Here is an 18,306-nt window from a genome sequence, read left to right on the forward strand (position 1 = left end):
GGTTGTGGTGTATAGTTTAAGAACCTGGGGTCATAGGTATCACCTCCTAAAACTTTTTTACCTTTATCTTGGTTTATATACATATGTGTATCTCAGGTTTTTCAAATTTTGAAATGATATGACTTTTATGTATTTCCAAACCTTGATATCATGTAGCATACAAATACTTAATGTTGTTTAACTGCAAAGAAAGCTTCATTTCCTTGTATTAAAAATTTTAAAAAAGGTCAATTCCTATATGTGGAAGAGCTTGTAATTAGGAAGGCAAGAACTTTGCTCATATTAACTTAGTCCTGGAGTGCTTTTAACTTAATCTACTATCATCTGTTCCAGAGATCAGTCTGTTCTGTGGCTTGATTTCAAGGAAATTGCTTGGAGAGTAAAAAATAACCTAAAATGTATTATAGCAGTCCATTTGTGTATAAATAGAAGGGAAAAAAGAATTTCTGAACTGTCAAAAACAAATATGGTCTCAGTGGCTGGGGACACTGAGACAGGAGGATTGCGAGTTCAAAGCCAGCCTCAGCAAAAGCGAGGCACTAAACAACTCAATGAGACCTGCCTCTAAATAAAATACAAAATAGGGCTGGGGATGTGGCTCAGTGGTCAGCCCCAGAGATCTATCCTCAGTACCCCCCCCCCCAAAAAAAAATACAATGTTACTTGTTGGAAGATCAGCAGACAAGTGTATTTAAATATTTCGCATTCCTAAAATATGAATAGAAGGGAATAAAAAGTATTTCATTTTTCTTTTTATATGCAAATATCATTCCCAAAGCTTCATTTCTCATTTCAGTTTGTAAGACATACTGAATTTTGTAGAAGCAAAAAAAGAATATTTTGTTGACTGCATGGTGGCACATGCCTATAATTCCAACTACTTGGGAGGCAGATAGGAGAGTGGTAAGTTCAAGGCCAGCCTGAGAAACTTAGACCCTGTCTCCGGAAAAAGGCTGAGGTTGTAACTCAGTGTTAGAGCACCCCTGGGATCATTTCCAAGTATGGTAAAAAGAAAGATAATGACTGTGGGTGGGTGAGTGTGGTGTATGCTGGGGAACAAACCCAGGGCCTCACATATGCTAAACATGCACTCTGAACTACACCCTCAGCCCCAAGATTATTTCTTAAATTTGTGAAAAGGGAAATAAATTTGAATGGATAGGCAAATAGGAATATAGGATATGCAGCAATAATTTCTTTCTTTCTGTCTAGATATATCTCTGCTAAATGTCATATAGCATCACTACAATCTGCTTTGCAGATTTTAATTTGGTCTTATCTGTGTCTCAGAGATTAGGCTAAGTCACATTAAAAAGCATTCATTAAAAATTAACAGAATTATAAATTGTGCAGAAAAGAGTTAACATAGCAATTTTGAGATTGCTATCTATAGAAAGTTCTTGTTGCAAGGTTCCCCTTAGCTGGTTCCTGGAAAGTTGGATTTTAGGATAATTCCTATCATTCCCTGTTAGGAATAGCTCACTGTGCTTAAAATGTTTGTATGGAGAGTCTGGAATCTTGATATTAATGAGGCAGAGGACACTGATGAGATAGCCCTCAATTACAAATCACAGACACTGGATCTTTATGGTGCTTCCCTGTTTCACTCAGGTCACAGCAAGGGAATTACGTGCATTCTTCCTGACTGCATTGGGACTCTTAAAGCTTGCACTGGTACCCTTAGGGCTTTGCTCATGTGCCTTTTCCCTTTGCCTATTTTGTTTTATGTCCTTTTACTGTAATAAATTATACCTATGAATACAAGAATATATTTTGTTTTATGAATCTTCAAGTGAACCACTGTTGAACCTGGGTAAGGTCTTGGAAATCCCAAACATACAAGACTTTTACATTGAGAACTAAAAATAGAACATGAACTATGGTTAACTTCTGCCAATCCAACACATTCTTTCCCTGAAGGCAAACTAAATTCATCTTGCTATAACAAATCTGAATAAAGGGTGTTTATTATGATCAAGTGTTTAAAAAACATGAGGGTATCTGTACAGTGAATATAAAATATTCTGGGGAGGACTGGCTCACATTGGCTCAGCAGAGTACTTTATTCACACTATATAGATAAAAAGCTAAACAAGTATTATTATAAAGCTCATTCACGTGTGTTTTTTTCTATATCATATATCTTGACCCATCTCTTAGCACTTGTGTACGGTTAAGATAACTATATACCCTGAAAAGAACAATTGAGTAATAATACTTTCTTGCTTTTAATTTCTGTATTTGAAAGTAAGGCAGTAAATGGTTGTATATGAAGGAGATTTCCATTCTAGAGTTGAAATTCTCAGTTGAGCATTGCTTTGGTTTGTTTTGATAGTAATAGAAGACATCAACTCGAATTGAACTTTCTAATCTATGCTGTTCAATTTGACTGTTTTGTTTGCTTTTCTTTTTTGCAGTACTGGGAATTGAATCCAGGGCTTCCCACACTGAGCTACATTTCCACCCCTTTTTATTTTTTATTTGGAGGCAAGGTCTCTTGAGTTTACCTGCCTCAGCCTCCCTAGCTTCTGGGATAGCCATTTTGATTTTTTTTTTTTTAAATAATACTGGAAGCTGTCTTATGGAATAGCTTGATTTCTAGTAAAAATATTGTTTCGGTTGTGATAATGAACATTTCTGAATCATCTTGTCAAAACTCTGTAGGAAATGGGGCTGGGGTTGTGGCTCAGAGGTAGAACGCTTGCCTGGCATGCATGAGGCACTGGGTTCAATCCTTAGCACCACATAAAAATAAAATAAAGGTATTGTGACCACTTATAACCAAAAAATAAATAAACCTCATCTCTATCATTAAAAACCTATTTTTAAAATAAAAATAGAAAATTAAAAAAAACTGTAGGAAAAGCTAGTATGAACTCTTCAGCTTTGTCCCTTCTACCCCCTATATCTCTGATACCAGATACAGTGCCTAGAGGTGTATCTTTTATTTATATAAAATGGCAATTCTGCTTTTTACAAATAGGAAAAAAAGATAGGTGGGAAGAATCTGCTGTTCCGATGGCCCTTGAGAAGCTGAACAGTTCTGGGCTTTTTGTTAATTGAGAAAAATAATTTCTCAGTTTAAGGACCTCTCTGAGCAATATGATAATGAAATAATGTGACTTTCTGCACAGCTAAGAATCAGCTCTCAGAGAATTTCATTTTGTAAAAGTAGCTGTTTTTAGATTATACTTAGAGAAGAGAGTACTTCATATTTTAGAGATGTAGGTTTATGAATACCTAGTCTAAATAAAGAAATAGAAGGATTTAAAGACGTTAATTGTACACAATTAGATTGGGACTGAGGAGAACCCATGTTTTCTGGAAGATTTGTACATATAATTTCGTTCTAATTATAGGCTAGTAAAAGAAAAGTATGGACTTCATTATTCGTACCCTTGGTATGAAGTCTACTAGGCTAATTTAAGCAGAAAGGGCGATTATTGGAAGAATATTTGATAACCTGGAATCAACAGAAAAGCTGCAGGTGCTGGGGTCATGGCTCAGTGGTACAGTGCTTGGCTATCAAGTGTGAGGCACTGGGTTCAATCCTCAGCACCACATAAAAATATATAAAGGAATTATATCCGTCTACAACAAAAAAATAAAAACTGGAGACCCAATTTTGGGAATTTTGCAGAAATAAGGGAGATTAAAATCAAAAATCATACTTTAGAGACATTTTAGAATACAGTGTTGGACAATAGTTTAAAAATATTCCTCTGGAATAGAACTTGGCATTCACTACTTCTTGGAGTCACTTCAAATTAAAAGCAAGGGCTAAGTGCATCCAATTGGTTTAAATAAATCTGAGGCTAGAGTAACTTTGTGATTCTTACAGTGTATATACTAAGGCTTGTTTTTTTATTATTATTTTTCTAATTAGTTACACATGACAGTAGAATGCATTTTGATACATCATACATAAATGGAACATAACTTCTTATTCTTCTGATTGTACATGATTAGAGTTACGTGGGTCGTGTAATCATATATGCACATAGGGTGATAATGTCCTATTTATTCTACTATCATTCCAATCCCCATACCCTCTCTTGACTCCCTTCTAATCCAAAGTATATCTATCCCTCACCTTATTGTGAATTAGCATCTGCATATCAGAGAAAACATTTGGTTTTGGTTTTTGAAATAAAAACCTTTCTATATATGTCAAGCTGGCTTGAATTTGTGATCCTCCTACTTCAGCCTCCTGAGTAGTTGGGATTATAGACCCAGTATGCATACAAGTCTTACTGTGATTTTGTTTCTTAAATCACAATATTCTAAATTTGTACTTGGATTAGTGCAATAGGCTATTACTAATAGCTACTAGCAAACAAGTTGAAGTGAATAGGAATACACATCTTTATAGAAATGTAAACCGTATGGTCTGTTTTCTTTCATGTTGACGTGCAGATCAAGAAATCAGAGGAATTAATCTAGTGATTTATCCTCTTTAAATGTATTTATGACTACAAAGAGTTTTGCATGTGTGAATCTGTATTATTGATATTTATTACATTGGACAACTAAAACTGAAATTTAAAAAAAAATCTTTAAACCAGGTATAGTGGCACATGCCTGTAATTCCAGCTACTCAGAAGGCAGTGGAGGATCCCAAGTTCAAGACTAGCCTCAGCAACTTAGTGAGATCCTGTCTCAAAATAGAAAGTAAAAAAGGTTGGGGGTTGGAGTTCTTTGGTAAGGTAAAGTGCCCCTGAGTTCAATCCCTAGTACTACAGAGGGAAGAGGAAAAACATATACTTATAAAATAGTAGTATTTTTTAAATGCATTATATTTGAAGATTTTACAATAATGTATGCCTGTATACTGTGAATAAATGCAATTTTGTCAATAAAGCTTCATAGTCAAATTATTAAGTTTTGGAACTATTAAAAGCAAAGCCATGGGTTGGGGTTGTGGCTCAGTGGTAGAGTGTTTGCCTCTCATGTGTGAGGCACAGGGTTAGATTCTCAGCATCACATTTAAATAAATGAATAAAAAGAAAGTCCATTAACAACTAAAAAAAAAAATTTAGAAAAAGGCAAAGCCACCAATATTGTAGAAAATATCTTTATAAGTGGACTTGAAAAATCAACTTTCGATGTTAAAATATAGGAAAATACAAGTTTAAATTACAAGTTAGTTGGTATAAATAGTTACATGCTTTCTGCTATTTAACAATTTAGACAAAGCTAATTCAAAGCCTTATATTCTCAAAAGCTCTTATATAATTAGTTCATTGGAATATTCCAAAAATATGGCCTTTTAATTTTGACTGAATCAATGATTTTAAGTTGGGACTGTCAAAGTCAGGTTGTTTGAGACTAGAGAGCTTAGTTATCTTTTTTATCTCTGATGCCTGGCCTATAGCCAACACCTGACAAATGTTTATTACATGAATACATATACCCTATTCTTTAAGGAGTGTTTTGATGTGTCAAATTATTGTTGTGTATGGTGTTCATCAAAGCAAATGCTTTACCATTATGATGATAATAACTATTGTCCTGTCCAGGTACTATTACCACTGTTCTTGGTAATATTTCCTTTAGTAGATTTTAAAGTAGAATTAGCTTGTTAAGTTCTGAATATCATGTAACCAGAAGATTCTGTTTTAACTTCTCCTGCGAAATGTTAGTTATTTCTTCCTATTTGACTTGAAAAATGAATTATCTGATACTTGATAACCAAATAATAATTATTTTACTAATTTCCAGTCTCACTGTCATTATGATATTTTTTTGGTTCCATTGCAGGAGGTTATATTGTTCTTGAAAGATCTCTGCTTATTGTTTTTCTGTCTTCCAGGTATTATACCATACTGAGATCTATTTGACTATGGGATTTGGCTTCTGTATCTTGGTTCTTATGTTAAGAATATTTTCTTTACCTCCTGGTGCATTAATACTCTGGCTAAACCTGGGGCTGTACTGTGCTCTATGATCAAAGCCAGCAATCTGGAGAAACTAACATAAGAGCTTCTTAGTGTGGAACTCCAAGATGGTTTTCCTCTTTTTTTTTGTCCTTTATGGTTCTATAAATTAAACCCAGAGGCACTTCACCCATGAGTCCCATTCCCCAGCCCTTTTTACTTTATTTTTTAATTTTGGGACAGGATCCCACTAAGTAACTTAGGGCCTTGCTAATGGTTTTCCCAGAAGAGGTGATCAGATAGTTTTGTGACTGACTTGCCTTTCTTGGTTATATATTAAATAATCTTTATATCAAATATACTTTAATAATATTTGTTTTGGTTACTTAGCATACCATGTTTATCTTCTTAATTATTCAGTGGACATTGTAGTTCCCAATTATTTTCTCTTAAATGCAAACATCCTTGTTCTGATACCCATACATATATATATATATATATATATATATATATATATATATATATATATATTTTTTTTTTTTAGAGAGAATTTTAATATTTATTTTTTAGTTATCGGCAGACACAACATCTTTGTTTTGTATGTGGTGCTGAGGATCGAACCCAGGCCGCACGCATGCCAGGCGAGTGCGCTACCGCTTGAGCCACATCCCCAGCCCACCCATACATATTTATACATATTTATATTTATACATATTTATACATACTTATCCATACAGATTTATTCATAGATAGCATAAATGTTTAGAAATGGAGTTGCTTGCTCCAGTAGTGTAACCATGTATCACTTAAGAGTTAGTTTGGAGCCCAGTGCCATGTAAAACCCTGCTAAGGCAGGTGGATCACAAGTTTGAGGACAGTCTTGGCAATTTTGTGAGACCCTGTCTCAAATTTTAGAAGATTAGGGATATAGCTCGGTGGTAGAATTCCCCAGCACCCCCTCCCCCATATACCCCTCCCCAGCAAAAAAAAAGAGTTAGATTTGGACTTTGTAACAGAAACTGCAGAGCTCTGGTACCATATGGCAGCCTTACAAAGTTCAGGAAACCAAGATTCTTTCTGTATTTTGTTTTGGGGTTTTGTGTGTATCTGCTATAATAAGTTACCATAAACTAGATGACTTAACAAAGCAGAATTTATTCTTTTGCAGTTCTGAAGTCTGGAAGACCAAAATCGAGGTGTTGTTAGGGTTATATTCCCTTTGCGAAGTCTAGAAGAGACTCTGTTCTTTGCCTCTTATAGCTTCTGGTGGCTGATTATATCACTTCAGACTACATCTGTTTTCACATTGCCATCTCTGGAAAGGCCAGTCCCCAAACTCCCTTAGCCTCTCTTTTATAAGGATACAAATAAGCTGGACCTGATGGCATGTACCTATAGTCCTAGCTATTTGGGAGGCTGAAGCAGGAGGATCACTTTAGTACAGGCCAGCCTGAGTAATATATGGAGACCCTGTTTCAAAAAAGAAACAAAAGGATAGATATATATATGATTTCATTTTGGATCCACCAGGATAATCCAGGATAAACTCTGTCAAAATCCTTAATTTCATCTTTTGTCATAGGAAGTAGTCTTCATAAATTCCAGGGATTGGGAAAATATATCTTTGGGGAGAACAGTTTTGGTCTTCTGCATCTTCCCATACTCTGCCATTGCTAGGGAGCTGCCCATTTCAGGAAATAGGCTAGAGAGTGGTAAAGGGTATGATATTAGTTGGAGCCTTTGGAGGGTGACTAAGTCATGAGGGTGCTGCCCTTGTATATGGAATTAGTGTTTTTATAAGAATAGACGCAAGAAACATGATTGATTTCTCTTTGCCACATAATAATACATACTCCACTGCAAACCTTGAATAGACCCTCAACAGGAACCAAGTTGGGTGGCACCTTTATCTTTCACTTATCAGCTTTCAAAACCATGAGGAATACATTTCTGTTACTTAAGCCACCCAGTATAGTGTTTATTATTGTATCTTAAATTGGCTAAAAAGCTGGGAAAGGTCATCTTTTAGCTGGGAATATGGCTGTCTTGAATATAATTAATTTAATTATTGAGAAAGAAGAGTAGAATGGATATTGAGGTAGATAAGCTAACAGTTTTTGCTTTAGAACATGTTAACATTTTGTTAGCTACTGCAAATTGCTTTCCAAAGAAAATGTATGAATATACATTCCCACTAATAGGGTGTGAAAGTAGATTTGCTAATGATGGGTAATTTTCATTTTTGTTAATGTTTCAGGTGGAAGAGAAGCACAATTCTTAGTCATGGTTCCCATTTTTTGCCACATATGGATCACATTACTTTGATGTGATCTAACCAATATCAAGTATAATGGATAGTTGCCTGTTTCCCTTCCTGACATTGATAATGATATGAACATCAAATGTACACATCCACTAGGAGGCAAAGGGACAGGAAGGAATAAATAGCCCCCCCCCCCAAAAAAAAAACATGAAAAAATAAGTAGCCAAACAAAAAGAAGGCACAACTTAGGGCACTGTTCCTCTATATATTGCCCTCCAAGAGATTTTGATGAGACAGCAAAAGCCGAAGGGTTTTTATTAACTTCTTCAAATCTATGGGGAGAGACAGTTAACTGGGATCTTTAACTCGTTCCTTGTGTCTGAGAAATAGTGGAAGTAGCTCATGGGGAGAAATAAGGAGTGAGTATGGGCCCTTCAGTGACAGAATTGAATGCAGTGAAACTGCAAATTTTCGAGAGTATTCACCTTTGCAATTGAGTGAGCTCTTAGAAAACCTCATAAGTGAGCACGGTTTGTAGGCATTCAGATCCCATACTCCTCCCTTCCACGATTCGGGGGAGAAGAAACCAGTCTCAGATGTAGTATTGCAAGAATCAGTAATAAGACTCACTATATTGGAGTCAATAGAAGATTTAGACAGCAACAAATTAATGGCAAATAATTTGTAGTAAGAAAGGACTATAGCTTGGGAAGCCATATACAAGAACTAAAAAAAAAAAAAAATCAAGCCTTTCCTAAAGGAGGAATTCCCCTGCATCTGAAATCATATATGCAATAATTCATTAGAATGTCAATAAAGTACAAGAAGTTAAAAGACTGTAACATAAGAAAATGAAAGGAATTGAGGGTAGTAGCAGTACTAATACTACAAAAGAAACTGACTAGAGGTTTCTGAACCTTATTCTGACAATGGCAGAACTGGGAGAGGTGGATGAAACTGAGTTAACAGTGCCTGGTCGCTGTTGAACCTCAGAAGGCGCAAATAACTGCACAGGTTCATCACCTCGTGGAGCTCTATGCAAGGATAAATTTGCGGCGAAGTCAGGATCTACTAGAGATTCTAGCTGTGTGACTGCTTCATTGACACTATTCTTGCCATCACCAGTTGATTTGCCCAGATTATACAGAAAGGAGGGCAATAGACTATCCCCTGAGAGAATGATAGAACAGCAAAGGACTTGTTAAAAGAAGATGGATGTGCCAGTGGGCTAGAGTTGAATAGACTGTTAGCAGTTTTTTTGGTGCTAAAAGTAACTGATCAAATGTTCAAAAAGTGAAACTGTTTATTTATTTGGAATTCAGAAATTCCAGGTTGTATCACACCAGTTATTCAATTATTCCTTTTGCACCATCCAAAAAATAAAAGAAACAAAAGTAGGTATGATGGCAAAAAAAAAAAAAAAAGAGGGGGGAGAGGGTAGTTAAAAGTAGGGGGTACAAAAAAAAGAAGATGGACAGTTGGGGATGTAACTCAGTAGCAGAAAGAAGCTCTAGTAGATTCAACCCTCAGCACTAATAAATTGTATAAATAGTTTTCAAAAAGGATGGAGAGGAAAATATAGTGGTATATTAGAAACCAGAGATTAAAATTTACTGAGCTGTTTTTAACTGAAGCAGCTAAGAACAACAGTGGCTTCAAATAGAAATCAAGGGAAAGGGGCTAGGGATGTGGCTCAAGTAGTAGCGCTGTCTCTTGGCATGCGTGAGGCACTGGGTTCAATCCTTAGCACCACATAAAAATAAGGATATTATGTCCATCTGAAGCTAAGAAATAAATATTAAAAAAAAGAAATCAAAGGAAAGAAATATTTAATAAAGAGCAAAAACCAGAGTAGTGAGAAATAATATAATTAATTGAATGCTGCTTATTTATAAAGATGGAATAAATATCTGGGAAGTTTGATCAAGTAAAATAGTGGTGGCACAAATGAAGACTGTTAAAGAGATTTTTTTTTAATCGCAGTGTTAAGTGTAGCTATCTGATAAAATTTTAAATGGACAGTTTGCTTAAGAAATACTAAAATTGGGGGCTGGGGCTGTAGCTCAGTGGTAGAGCACCTGCCTCGCACGTGTGAGGCACTGGGTTCGACCCTCAGCATCACATAAAAGTAAATAAATAAAGATATATTAAAAAAAATACTAAAATTGACTAAAGAAGACACAGAATATCTATTTACATGTAACTAATCATTAAAGAAGTTAAATTGGAAACCTATTTTTTCCAGAGGAAGAAAGAAGGAAAGTTTTGTACTTTACTTTATGAAGTTAATGATACCTTGATAAATCAAAACACTAGACAAGTTTGGCAAAGTGTAGAACTTTTTGTCCTGGGGATTAACTCAGGGCCTTGCTTATACTAAGCATATATTCTACCAGTGAACTATACCCCCAGCTCGAGTATAGATTTTTGCTCTTAAGAACATAGATGGAATAGAATCGGCTGTGTATTTTTAAAAATAATTTATGATCAAAGAGTATCCTAGGAATGCAGGAATAACATTAGAAAATCGAAGACTGATTTGACAGTACCAAAATAGATGTCATCAGGTGAATATTACTTTGTAACTAAAATTGTGGTAATTCTAGGAAGAGCTTCCTTAACTTAATATGGGCAGTGCCAACCAGTTAAATAGATTTTAGTTTACAAGAGCATTGTGAAAAAAATCTGATTTTAAGAAATATAGGCTGGGAATGTGGCTCCTTGTTAGTGTTTGTCTAGCATACACAAGCCTTGGGTTTGATACCCTCACCACCACACACATATAGGAGAGAAGATGTGTGTGTGTTTTAAGACAGGAAAAAGAACACAAAATTTATTACATGCCTAAGGCAAGGAAGTATTAGACCAAGAAGTACTTTTTAAAATACCAGAAGAATTACATCACAACAAAGAAAGGGGCTATGTTTTGAGAATCGAATCATTAGGTGATTTCACCATGGAAATATCTAGAGTATACTTAAAATCAAGATTAACTTGAGAAAATTGGTACAATCAAGAATGCGGTAAACAGAAGATGTATGAGATTGTTGCTGATAGAGTACTGTTTCACAGTAAAATTTTAGAGAAGTATACTCTTAAAATAACAAAAACATTGAATATATAAACCAGTAACAGTCATTTATTATATTACATAATGTGACTGGCAGCATGGTAGGTTTATTTATACCACCATCACCACAAATACATGAGTGATCCATTGTGCTGTGATGTTTTGACAGCTACCTTGTCCCTCAGTTGACCTATCATAGGAGTTTTTCACCTCTGTTATAATCTCTCAGAACCACTTAAATACACAGTCTGTCACTAACCAAAAGGTCTTCAGGCAGTGCATGGTTATTTTCCATCAGTAACAACAAGTACACATTATTACAACTATTAAAAATGATAATAAACAATAAAGGAAATCTATAACAAAGGATGAAAGTATTCATCAATGAAAAATATAGTATTTAATACATAAATTCTGTACTTCAGCGCCTCCTAATGGTATACTCTAATTTAACTCTGAATATAAAATTGTAGATTAAAGAAGTCCAAGGTTAGGGGATGAAGGTGTACACGCTGAAGTGGTAGAGTGCTTTCCTAGTCCATGGTCAGACCATGGGTTCAATCCCCACCATCAAAAGAAGCTGAAGTGAAGGTTGTTTTATGAATCAATGTGAGAATTTGTGGAATACCAGACATGGTAGTGCATGTCTGTAATCCCTTGAAAGGTTGAGGCAGAATTGCAAGTTCAAGGCCAGCCTGGGCAATTTTGTGAGACCCTGTCTCAAAACCAAAAAAAAAAAAAAAGAAAGAAAAAAAAAGATTAGGGATAAGTATATAGCTTACTGGTAAGCTCTTGACTAACGTGTGAATTCAATCCCCTGTAACAGCCCCCCCCCAAAAAAAAAATTATACAAGAACTTGAGTGATTATGAATTTTTTCATGGACCTTTTAAACTTGTAAATAAGATTATTCTTTTTAAAACACAGCTTTATTGAAAGAAAATTTCTATACTATATAATTAATTCATTTAGAATATACAATTCAGTAGCTTTTAATACACTTGTATATTATGTGAGTGCCTGTCACAATAGTAGAATGTTTTCATTACCCCCAAAAGAAACTTTATATTCCTTAGCTGTTACTCCCTAGTTCCTCTAGTTCTCTACCTCCCATTTACTTTCTATCTCTACAGATTTACCTATTTTGGTTATTGCATGTAAATGTACCTATATGAACTATACCCCCAGCTTTGTGACTGACTTGTATCACTTAACACAATGTTTTCAAAATTACAGCATATATTAGTAGTTTCTTTCTCTCTTCTCTCTTCTCCCCCTGAACTTTTTCCCCAAGGTACTAGGGGTTTGAACCCAGGAGCATTTTATCATTGAGTTACATCCCCAGCCTCAGACCATCAGTTTGTGGATGGTTTCCACTTTGGGACTATTAGGAATAATGCTGCCATGAATGTATGTAAACAAGTTTTCATTCCTTTTAAGTAAATACCTAGGTGGAATTGTTGGAATAGATGATTATTTTGTTTTAGCTTTCTGAGAAAATGCCAAACTGTTTTTCACAGCAGCTACACCATTTTACATTTGTACAAATGGCATACGAAGGTTCCAGTTTCTCAATTATCTTTGGAAACATTGTTATTCATTTGTTATAGAAACACTAGTAAAGTGATATTTAATTTTGTAGTTTTCATTTTATGCCTTATAAGGCACATTTAAAATGTTTTTTCCCCCAAATTTTCTCTTACTAGATAAGAAATTATACCTTTAAATTGTGATGAGTTTTTTTTTTTTTTTTAACTGTTGATTTTATTTTTCTAACAGGCTAAGGAAATTTTAACGAAAGAGTCAAATGTGCAAGAAGTTCGGTGTCCTGTTACTGTCTGTGGAGATGTACATGGCCAATTCCATGACCTTATGGAACTCTTTAGAATTGGTGGAAAATCACCAGATACAAACTATCTATTCATGGGTGACTATGTAGACAGAGGTTATTATTCTGTGGAGACTGTGACTCTTCTTGTAGCATTAAAGGTATGATTGATGAAATTCACTTTTCTTTTTTTCCTCCAAATCACCTTGCATATGCCACCAATTTAAATCTCTCTTATTAACGTTTATATCTTATTTCCTATTCCCATTGATTCCATGTTGCTTATACAATTAATCTCCTTGGCTGTCCTTTTATAGTCTAGTCTAAATTTGCCTGCCTTTAGTTGATAACATAAACTCTTTGCCTCAAATAAAATAATTTTGTATTCAGTGCTCCAGATTACCTCCATTTATTTCCTTATTAAGTGTCCCCAGAAGATTGTTCTGACCCTGATTTCTCATCCCTTCTGCCCAAACTCAGCTCATATTGTTTCTTTCATGAAGGCTTTAACCATTTTTGCCTTATTCCTTCTACTCTAAATTATTATGATGAAACTTACTCACACCCCCTATCATGTCATATAATGGCTTATTACCTTGTATTATTTATGCCATCTATTTCCTTAATTAGATTAGTCCAGCAGAGGGCATGTGTTATACTTGTGTGAACCTGGCACCTAACTTTATAGCACCAAATAATGTTGGACACATAATGGATTCTTAGTGCATATGTATGAATTGAAGTATGCATTTGCAGCTTTTTTGTTAATTTACAGAATCTGATGCTTTTTCATACTTCTCATCAGATGTATTTCTAACTAAATACAGGTTGTATATCACTTAGCTAAAATGCTTGGGACCAGAGGTATTTAAGATTTGGGACTTTATCCCCCAGAATATTTACATACGCATATGAGATTTCTTGGGGATGGGACTCAAGTCTAATCACATTAGTAATTTTTTTGCATGAAATTTCATAGCATGGAATTTTCCCACTTGTGGCATCATATCAGCACTCAAAGTTTCAGATTTTGGAGCATTTTAGATTTTTGGATTAATGGTGTTCAGCCTGTGGTGTGCTGTAGGGTATGTTTTTCTGTTTTTTCATAGAAAGGAAACTGTTAATACATTTGAAATCTTGCCCACATTTGGGAAGGGCCTATTGTTTTTATTGGCAAATCCAATATTCCTGTGGCATTGAAAAGAAAAGAAGTCCATAAAGTCTGTCTTAGGTTCAAATCTCAGATCTTCAGTATTCATTCAACAGTAAGAAGTCATAGTGTTCTACAAAGATGTAAAAATACTTGTTGATAGTTTAATAATCTTCAGTAATGGAAAAAATCAGATACATGCTTATTATAGTAGTATGGGTATCATTTTAAGGTTATTTTTTTAAAAATATTTATTTTTTAGTTGTAGTTGGATGCAGTGCCTTTATTTTATTTATCTTTATGCGGTGCGGAGAATCAAATCCAGGGCCTCGCACATGCTAGGTGAATGCTCCACCACTGAGCCACAACCCCAACCCCCTCATTTTAAGGTTATTAATGAACAAGGACAACTACAAAAAATATTTCAAAGGTTAATCAAAATGACCTTGTTGGGGAGCTGTGGCTGTGGCTCAGTGGTAGAGTGCCTGCCTAGCATGTGTGAGGCACTGGGTTTGATTCTCAGCACCACATATAAATAAATGAATAAAATAAAGGCCCATCAACATCTAAAAAAATTTTCCAAAAAAAATGACCTTGTTAGGAATGAGAAAGTTTCTTATTCTAAAAAAAAGTTAATGTTTACAAGTGAACAAAAAGCAATTTGAAGAAATGGGTCAGAGGTTAATGATCTTGACATTATACTAGTGAAAATGTGATTATAATGTGGGGTTTTTTTTTCCTTTTTTTTTTTCCTAGGTGCGTTATCCAGAACGCATTACAATATTGAGAGGAAATCATGAAAGCCGACAAATTACCCAAGTGTATGGCTTTTATGATGAATGTCTACGAAAGTATGGAAATGCCAATGTTTGGAAATATTTTACAGATCTATTTGATTATCTTCCACTTACAGCTTTAGTAGATGGACAGGTGTGTAAGTTTTATATCTTGGGGGGAAGCTAAACATAAGAATATATTTAATAATTTAAGGTATAGATTTACATACTATTTCTGCTTGTCCTTGGCCTTTTCAGCCTTTTTTTGTCTTATGCTTAAAATGTCAGAACAGGGAATTGGTAAGTTTTATGTACATAAGTTTTTGGTTTCCAAAAACCAAAAACATTGTATTGCTCAATTTTGTTTTGGAAATTCTAGCCAGTGCACTGAACAGTAGAAATTTGTGTAAATGCTAATGTGCTTTTTAATTGTAGATAAATACTATAAATAAATGCTTTAGACTACTAAAACAGGATGCCAACTATCTCCACACATATACACAGTGTCTGCTGGTTACCATTAAAAATCTTTCATTACTGTTTTCACAGTAATTGCAAATTTTAATATATTGTATTTATATTACCTTCTTCACTAAGAAGCTAGTGCCTTCTTTCTACTAATCATAAGTATTGTAGCTATACCACAAAATATTCAAAAGTATAAGAAAAAACTATGCAAGTTTTCTATTCCAGTTTTCTAGAAATTTCGCTGCAAGTATGAACTGATCTAAATTTAAAAATACAATAAAATTCTGGCAGTTCTTAGATTATAAAAGCCCAGAGTTGTCAAGGGTGTACAGATACTCTTTTGGCCTGCTGATGAGAATATAATTCAGTTATCACCTTCTATGTATAATCCTAACAACCCGTATTTTCTCAGCCATAATTTGGGGCACTGCAGTATTTAAAATGATAACACTTTACCTAAACTTGCTAAAATGAAAGAATGAATTTATAAAATATTGAATAAGGTTTTTAATTTTTTAAATCAATAGTCTTAATGGACAAAATTATTTCAGGAAGAGAGCCTATCCGTATTGGTAGCGTATCTCATTTTTCAGATAAGTACATTGGTGGAGCTTTTATATTAAATGCCCATCACCTACCAGCATCATCCAGACTCTTACTTGTAATGGGCCGATGATTTTCACTGTTACAGTACTTTAAAGAAACAGAACAGTATACACGTACCATTGATGACATTATTGTTTTAAAAATGTTACTGGAAGAATGTATATACCTCAGAAATAAAACAAGTAGGTGTATTGAGTTTTTTAACAACATGACAAGCTTACCTAGCAAGAGATAGTATAGTGTTTGGTATATTGTACCAAGATAACCAGGTCTAAGTACTTTTATAGATCAGTTCCACCAAACTTTTAGGGAACATATGATTTCTATGTTTCAGAGCTTGGTTGGTGGGGAGGGGATGAAGAGCCTTAAAACTTGTGCTATATGCATAGTATAACCCCAGTAAACAACCAGATATGGCAAACACAGAAAAATAAAAATCAGATCAAAATTATTTGGGGAGGGGGGGAATGAAATGTCTGCAATTTAAAACTCAGTTTTAAAGAAAAATTATAGCATTAATTCTGGGATGTACTTATTATACTTAGTGAAATATTAGAGACTTTCCCATCAAAATCAGAAAAATACTTACTAAAACCTATTGGGCATGGTTGTACACACATGTAATCCCAGCAACTCAGGAAACTGAGGCAGGAGGATAACAAGTTGAAGCCAGTCTGGCAGTATAGTGAGACCCTGTCTCAAAAAGAACTGGGAGTATAACTCAATGGTAGAACACCCCTAGGTGTTCAACCCCAGTATTATAAAAACAAACAAAAAAATGCATTATTCTCCCTGATTCAGAATCCCTAGCAGATTGGTCCTGAAAATAGATTGTTCACAAAAACATTGTATTGCTCAGTTTTGTTTTAGAAATCTAGCCAGTGCACTAAGCAGTAGAAAGAATTAAAAGGCAGACCATTAAGAATTAAAAAATATATATTTTTACAAATAATGTGATTCTGTATTCAGAACATTTGATAAAACTGAAAAACTTTTGTAACCAAAACTAAGAATTAGTAGAAAGATTGCTGAAAGAGCCAGTGTTATAGATCAACAATAACCAACAGAAAATGTAATGGCCAGCATGAAAATGGGGATCATATTCACCAGAGAGAAAACACTATATAAAATACCTAGGATCGGGGCTGCTATAGTGCTTGCCTAACAGGCAGAAGACCTTTAGGTTTGATGCCCAGCACTGCAAAACACAAGACACACACACCCCTAAATTGCCACAGTCTGGCTGGACACACAATCACGAGCCACCACACAGCTTGTAGATTCAAACAGCAACTCTTTATTCCCGAACTCACACCAGCCGTCTACCAACACGTTCTGGGGAAATCCACGTTCTCTGCCCAAATCCACCTCCACTGGGCTTCTATCTCCAAAATATACTGTCTGAATCCCGTGAGAACTCAAGGGGAACTCAGGCAGCAGGATACGCCCTATTCCCAGCAGGAATAATCTTAAACCTTAAACCTGGAACCTAAACCGGGAACGCCCTAATCCGCCTTGGTCCTTGAGCAAGGTCACCTACATTCAATGTCACTGCAACATGGGGTACGCTGGCAAGGAAATTGTCATACCTACTTGGCTAATGGCTCCCAGCACTAAATAAAAGATGGGAGAGACTGACTGAAATGTTAACAGTTCTAATTATGTGATTTTGGTTTTCCGTTGTAGTTTTTACATTTTCCACAGCAAATATTAACAGACTTTACTTTGAAGAGATATTAGGACTGACATTGGTAATCATTATTTGCTCTTCATTGACATAGCAATTAGAAAAACAAATAACATTTTCCTTACTTTAATTCAAAAACAGATATTCTGCCTCCATGGTGGCCTCTCTCCATCCATAGATACACTGGATCATATAAGAGCCCTGGATCGTTTACAAGAAGTTCCACATGAGGTAAACTTAGTTTAAAAAAAAAAAAGATGACCACCACATTGTGGGAAAGCTAAATATTAGACTGCCAATCCCTAAAAATCAAATGCCGAATGTCTTCTCTGATATAAGGGAGGTGACTCAAAACAGAGTAGGAAGAAAGAGCATGAGAAGAAGCTTACCACAAAACAAGGAAAAGAGATGGGAGGGAGAAAGGGAATTGCACGGAAGACAGAAGGAGACCCTCATGGGTTCACAAAATACATATACGATGGTGTGAGGGGGAAGGAAAGAAAAAAAGAGAGAGATAAGTGTCACAGTAGAATGGGTAGAGAATAGTGAGGGGAGGGGAGGGGAGGGGAGGGGAGGGGAGGGG

General features: G+C 35.1%; 1 protein-coding gene and 1 pseudogene across 1 annotated transcript in view; both read left to right on the forward strand.

Moving 5' to 3' along the window:
- Positions 1-18,306, forward strand: part of Ppp2cb (protein phosphatase 2 catalytic subunit beta) — a 33,748-nt gene that overhangs the window by 8,617 nt on the left and 6,825 nt on the right. Inside the window, exons 2-4 of the mRNA XM_027939311.2 lie at positions 12,988-13,197; positions 14,943-15,116; positions 17,865-17,954. Coding sequence (XP_027795112.1) covers positions 12,988-13,197; positions 14,943-15,116; positions 17,865-17,954 — 474 coding nt within the window. The remainder of the gene's footprint in view (positions 1-12,987; positions 13,198-14,942; positions 15,117-17,864; positions 17,955-18,306) is intronic.
- On the forward strand, positions 6,535-12,940 carry LOC139705232 (mitochondrial import inner membrane translocase subunit Tim8 B pseudogene; annotated as a pseudogene).

Source organism: Marmota flaviventris, chromosome 3, assembly GCF_047511675.1.
Source record: "Marmota flaviventris isolate mMarFla1 chromosome 3, mMarFla1.hap1, whole genome shotgun sequence".
Taxonomy (NCBI): Eukaryota; Metazoa; Chordata; class Mammalia; order Rodentia; family Sciuridae; genus Marmota; species Marmota flaviventris.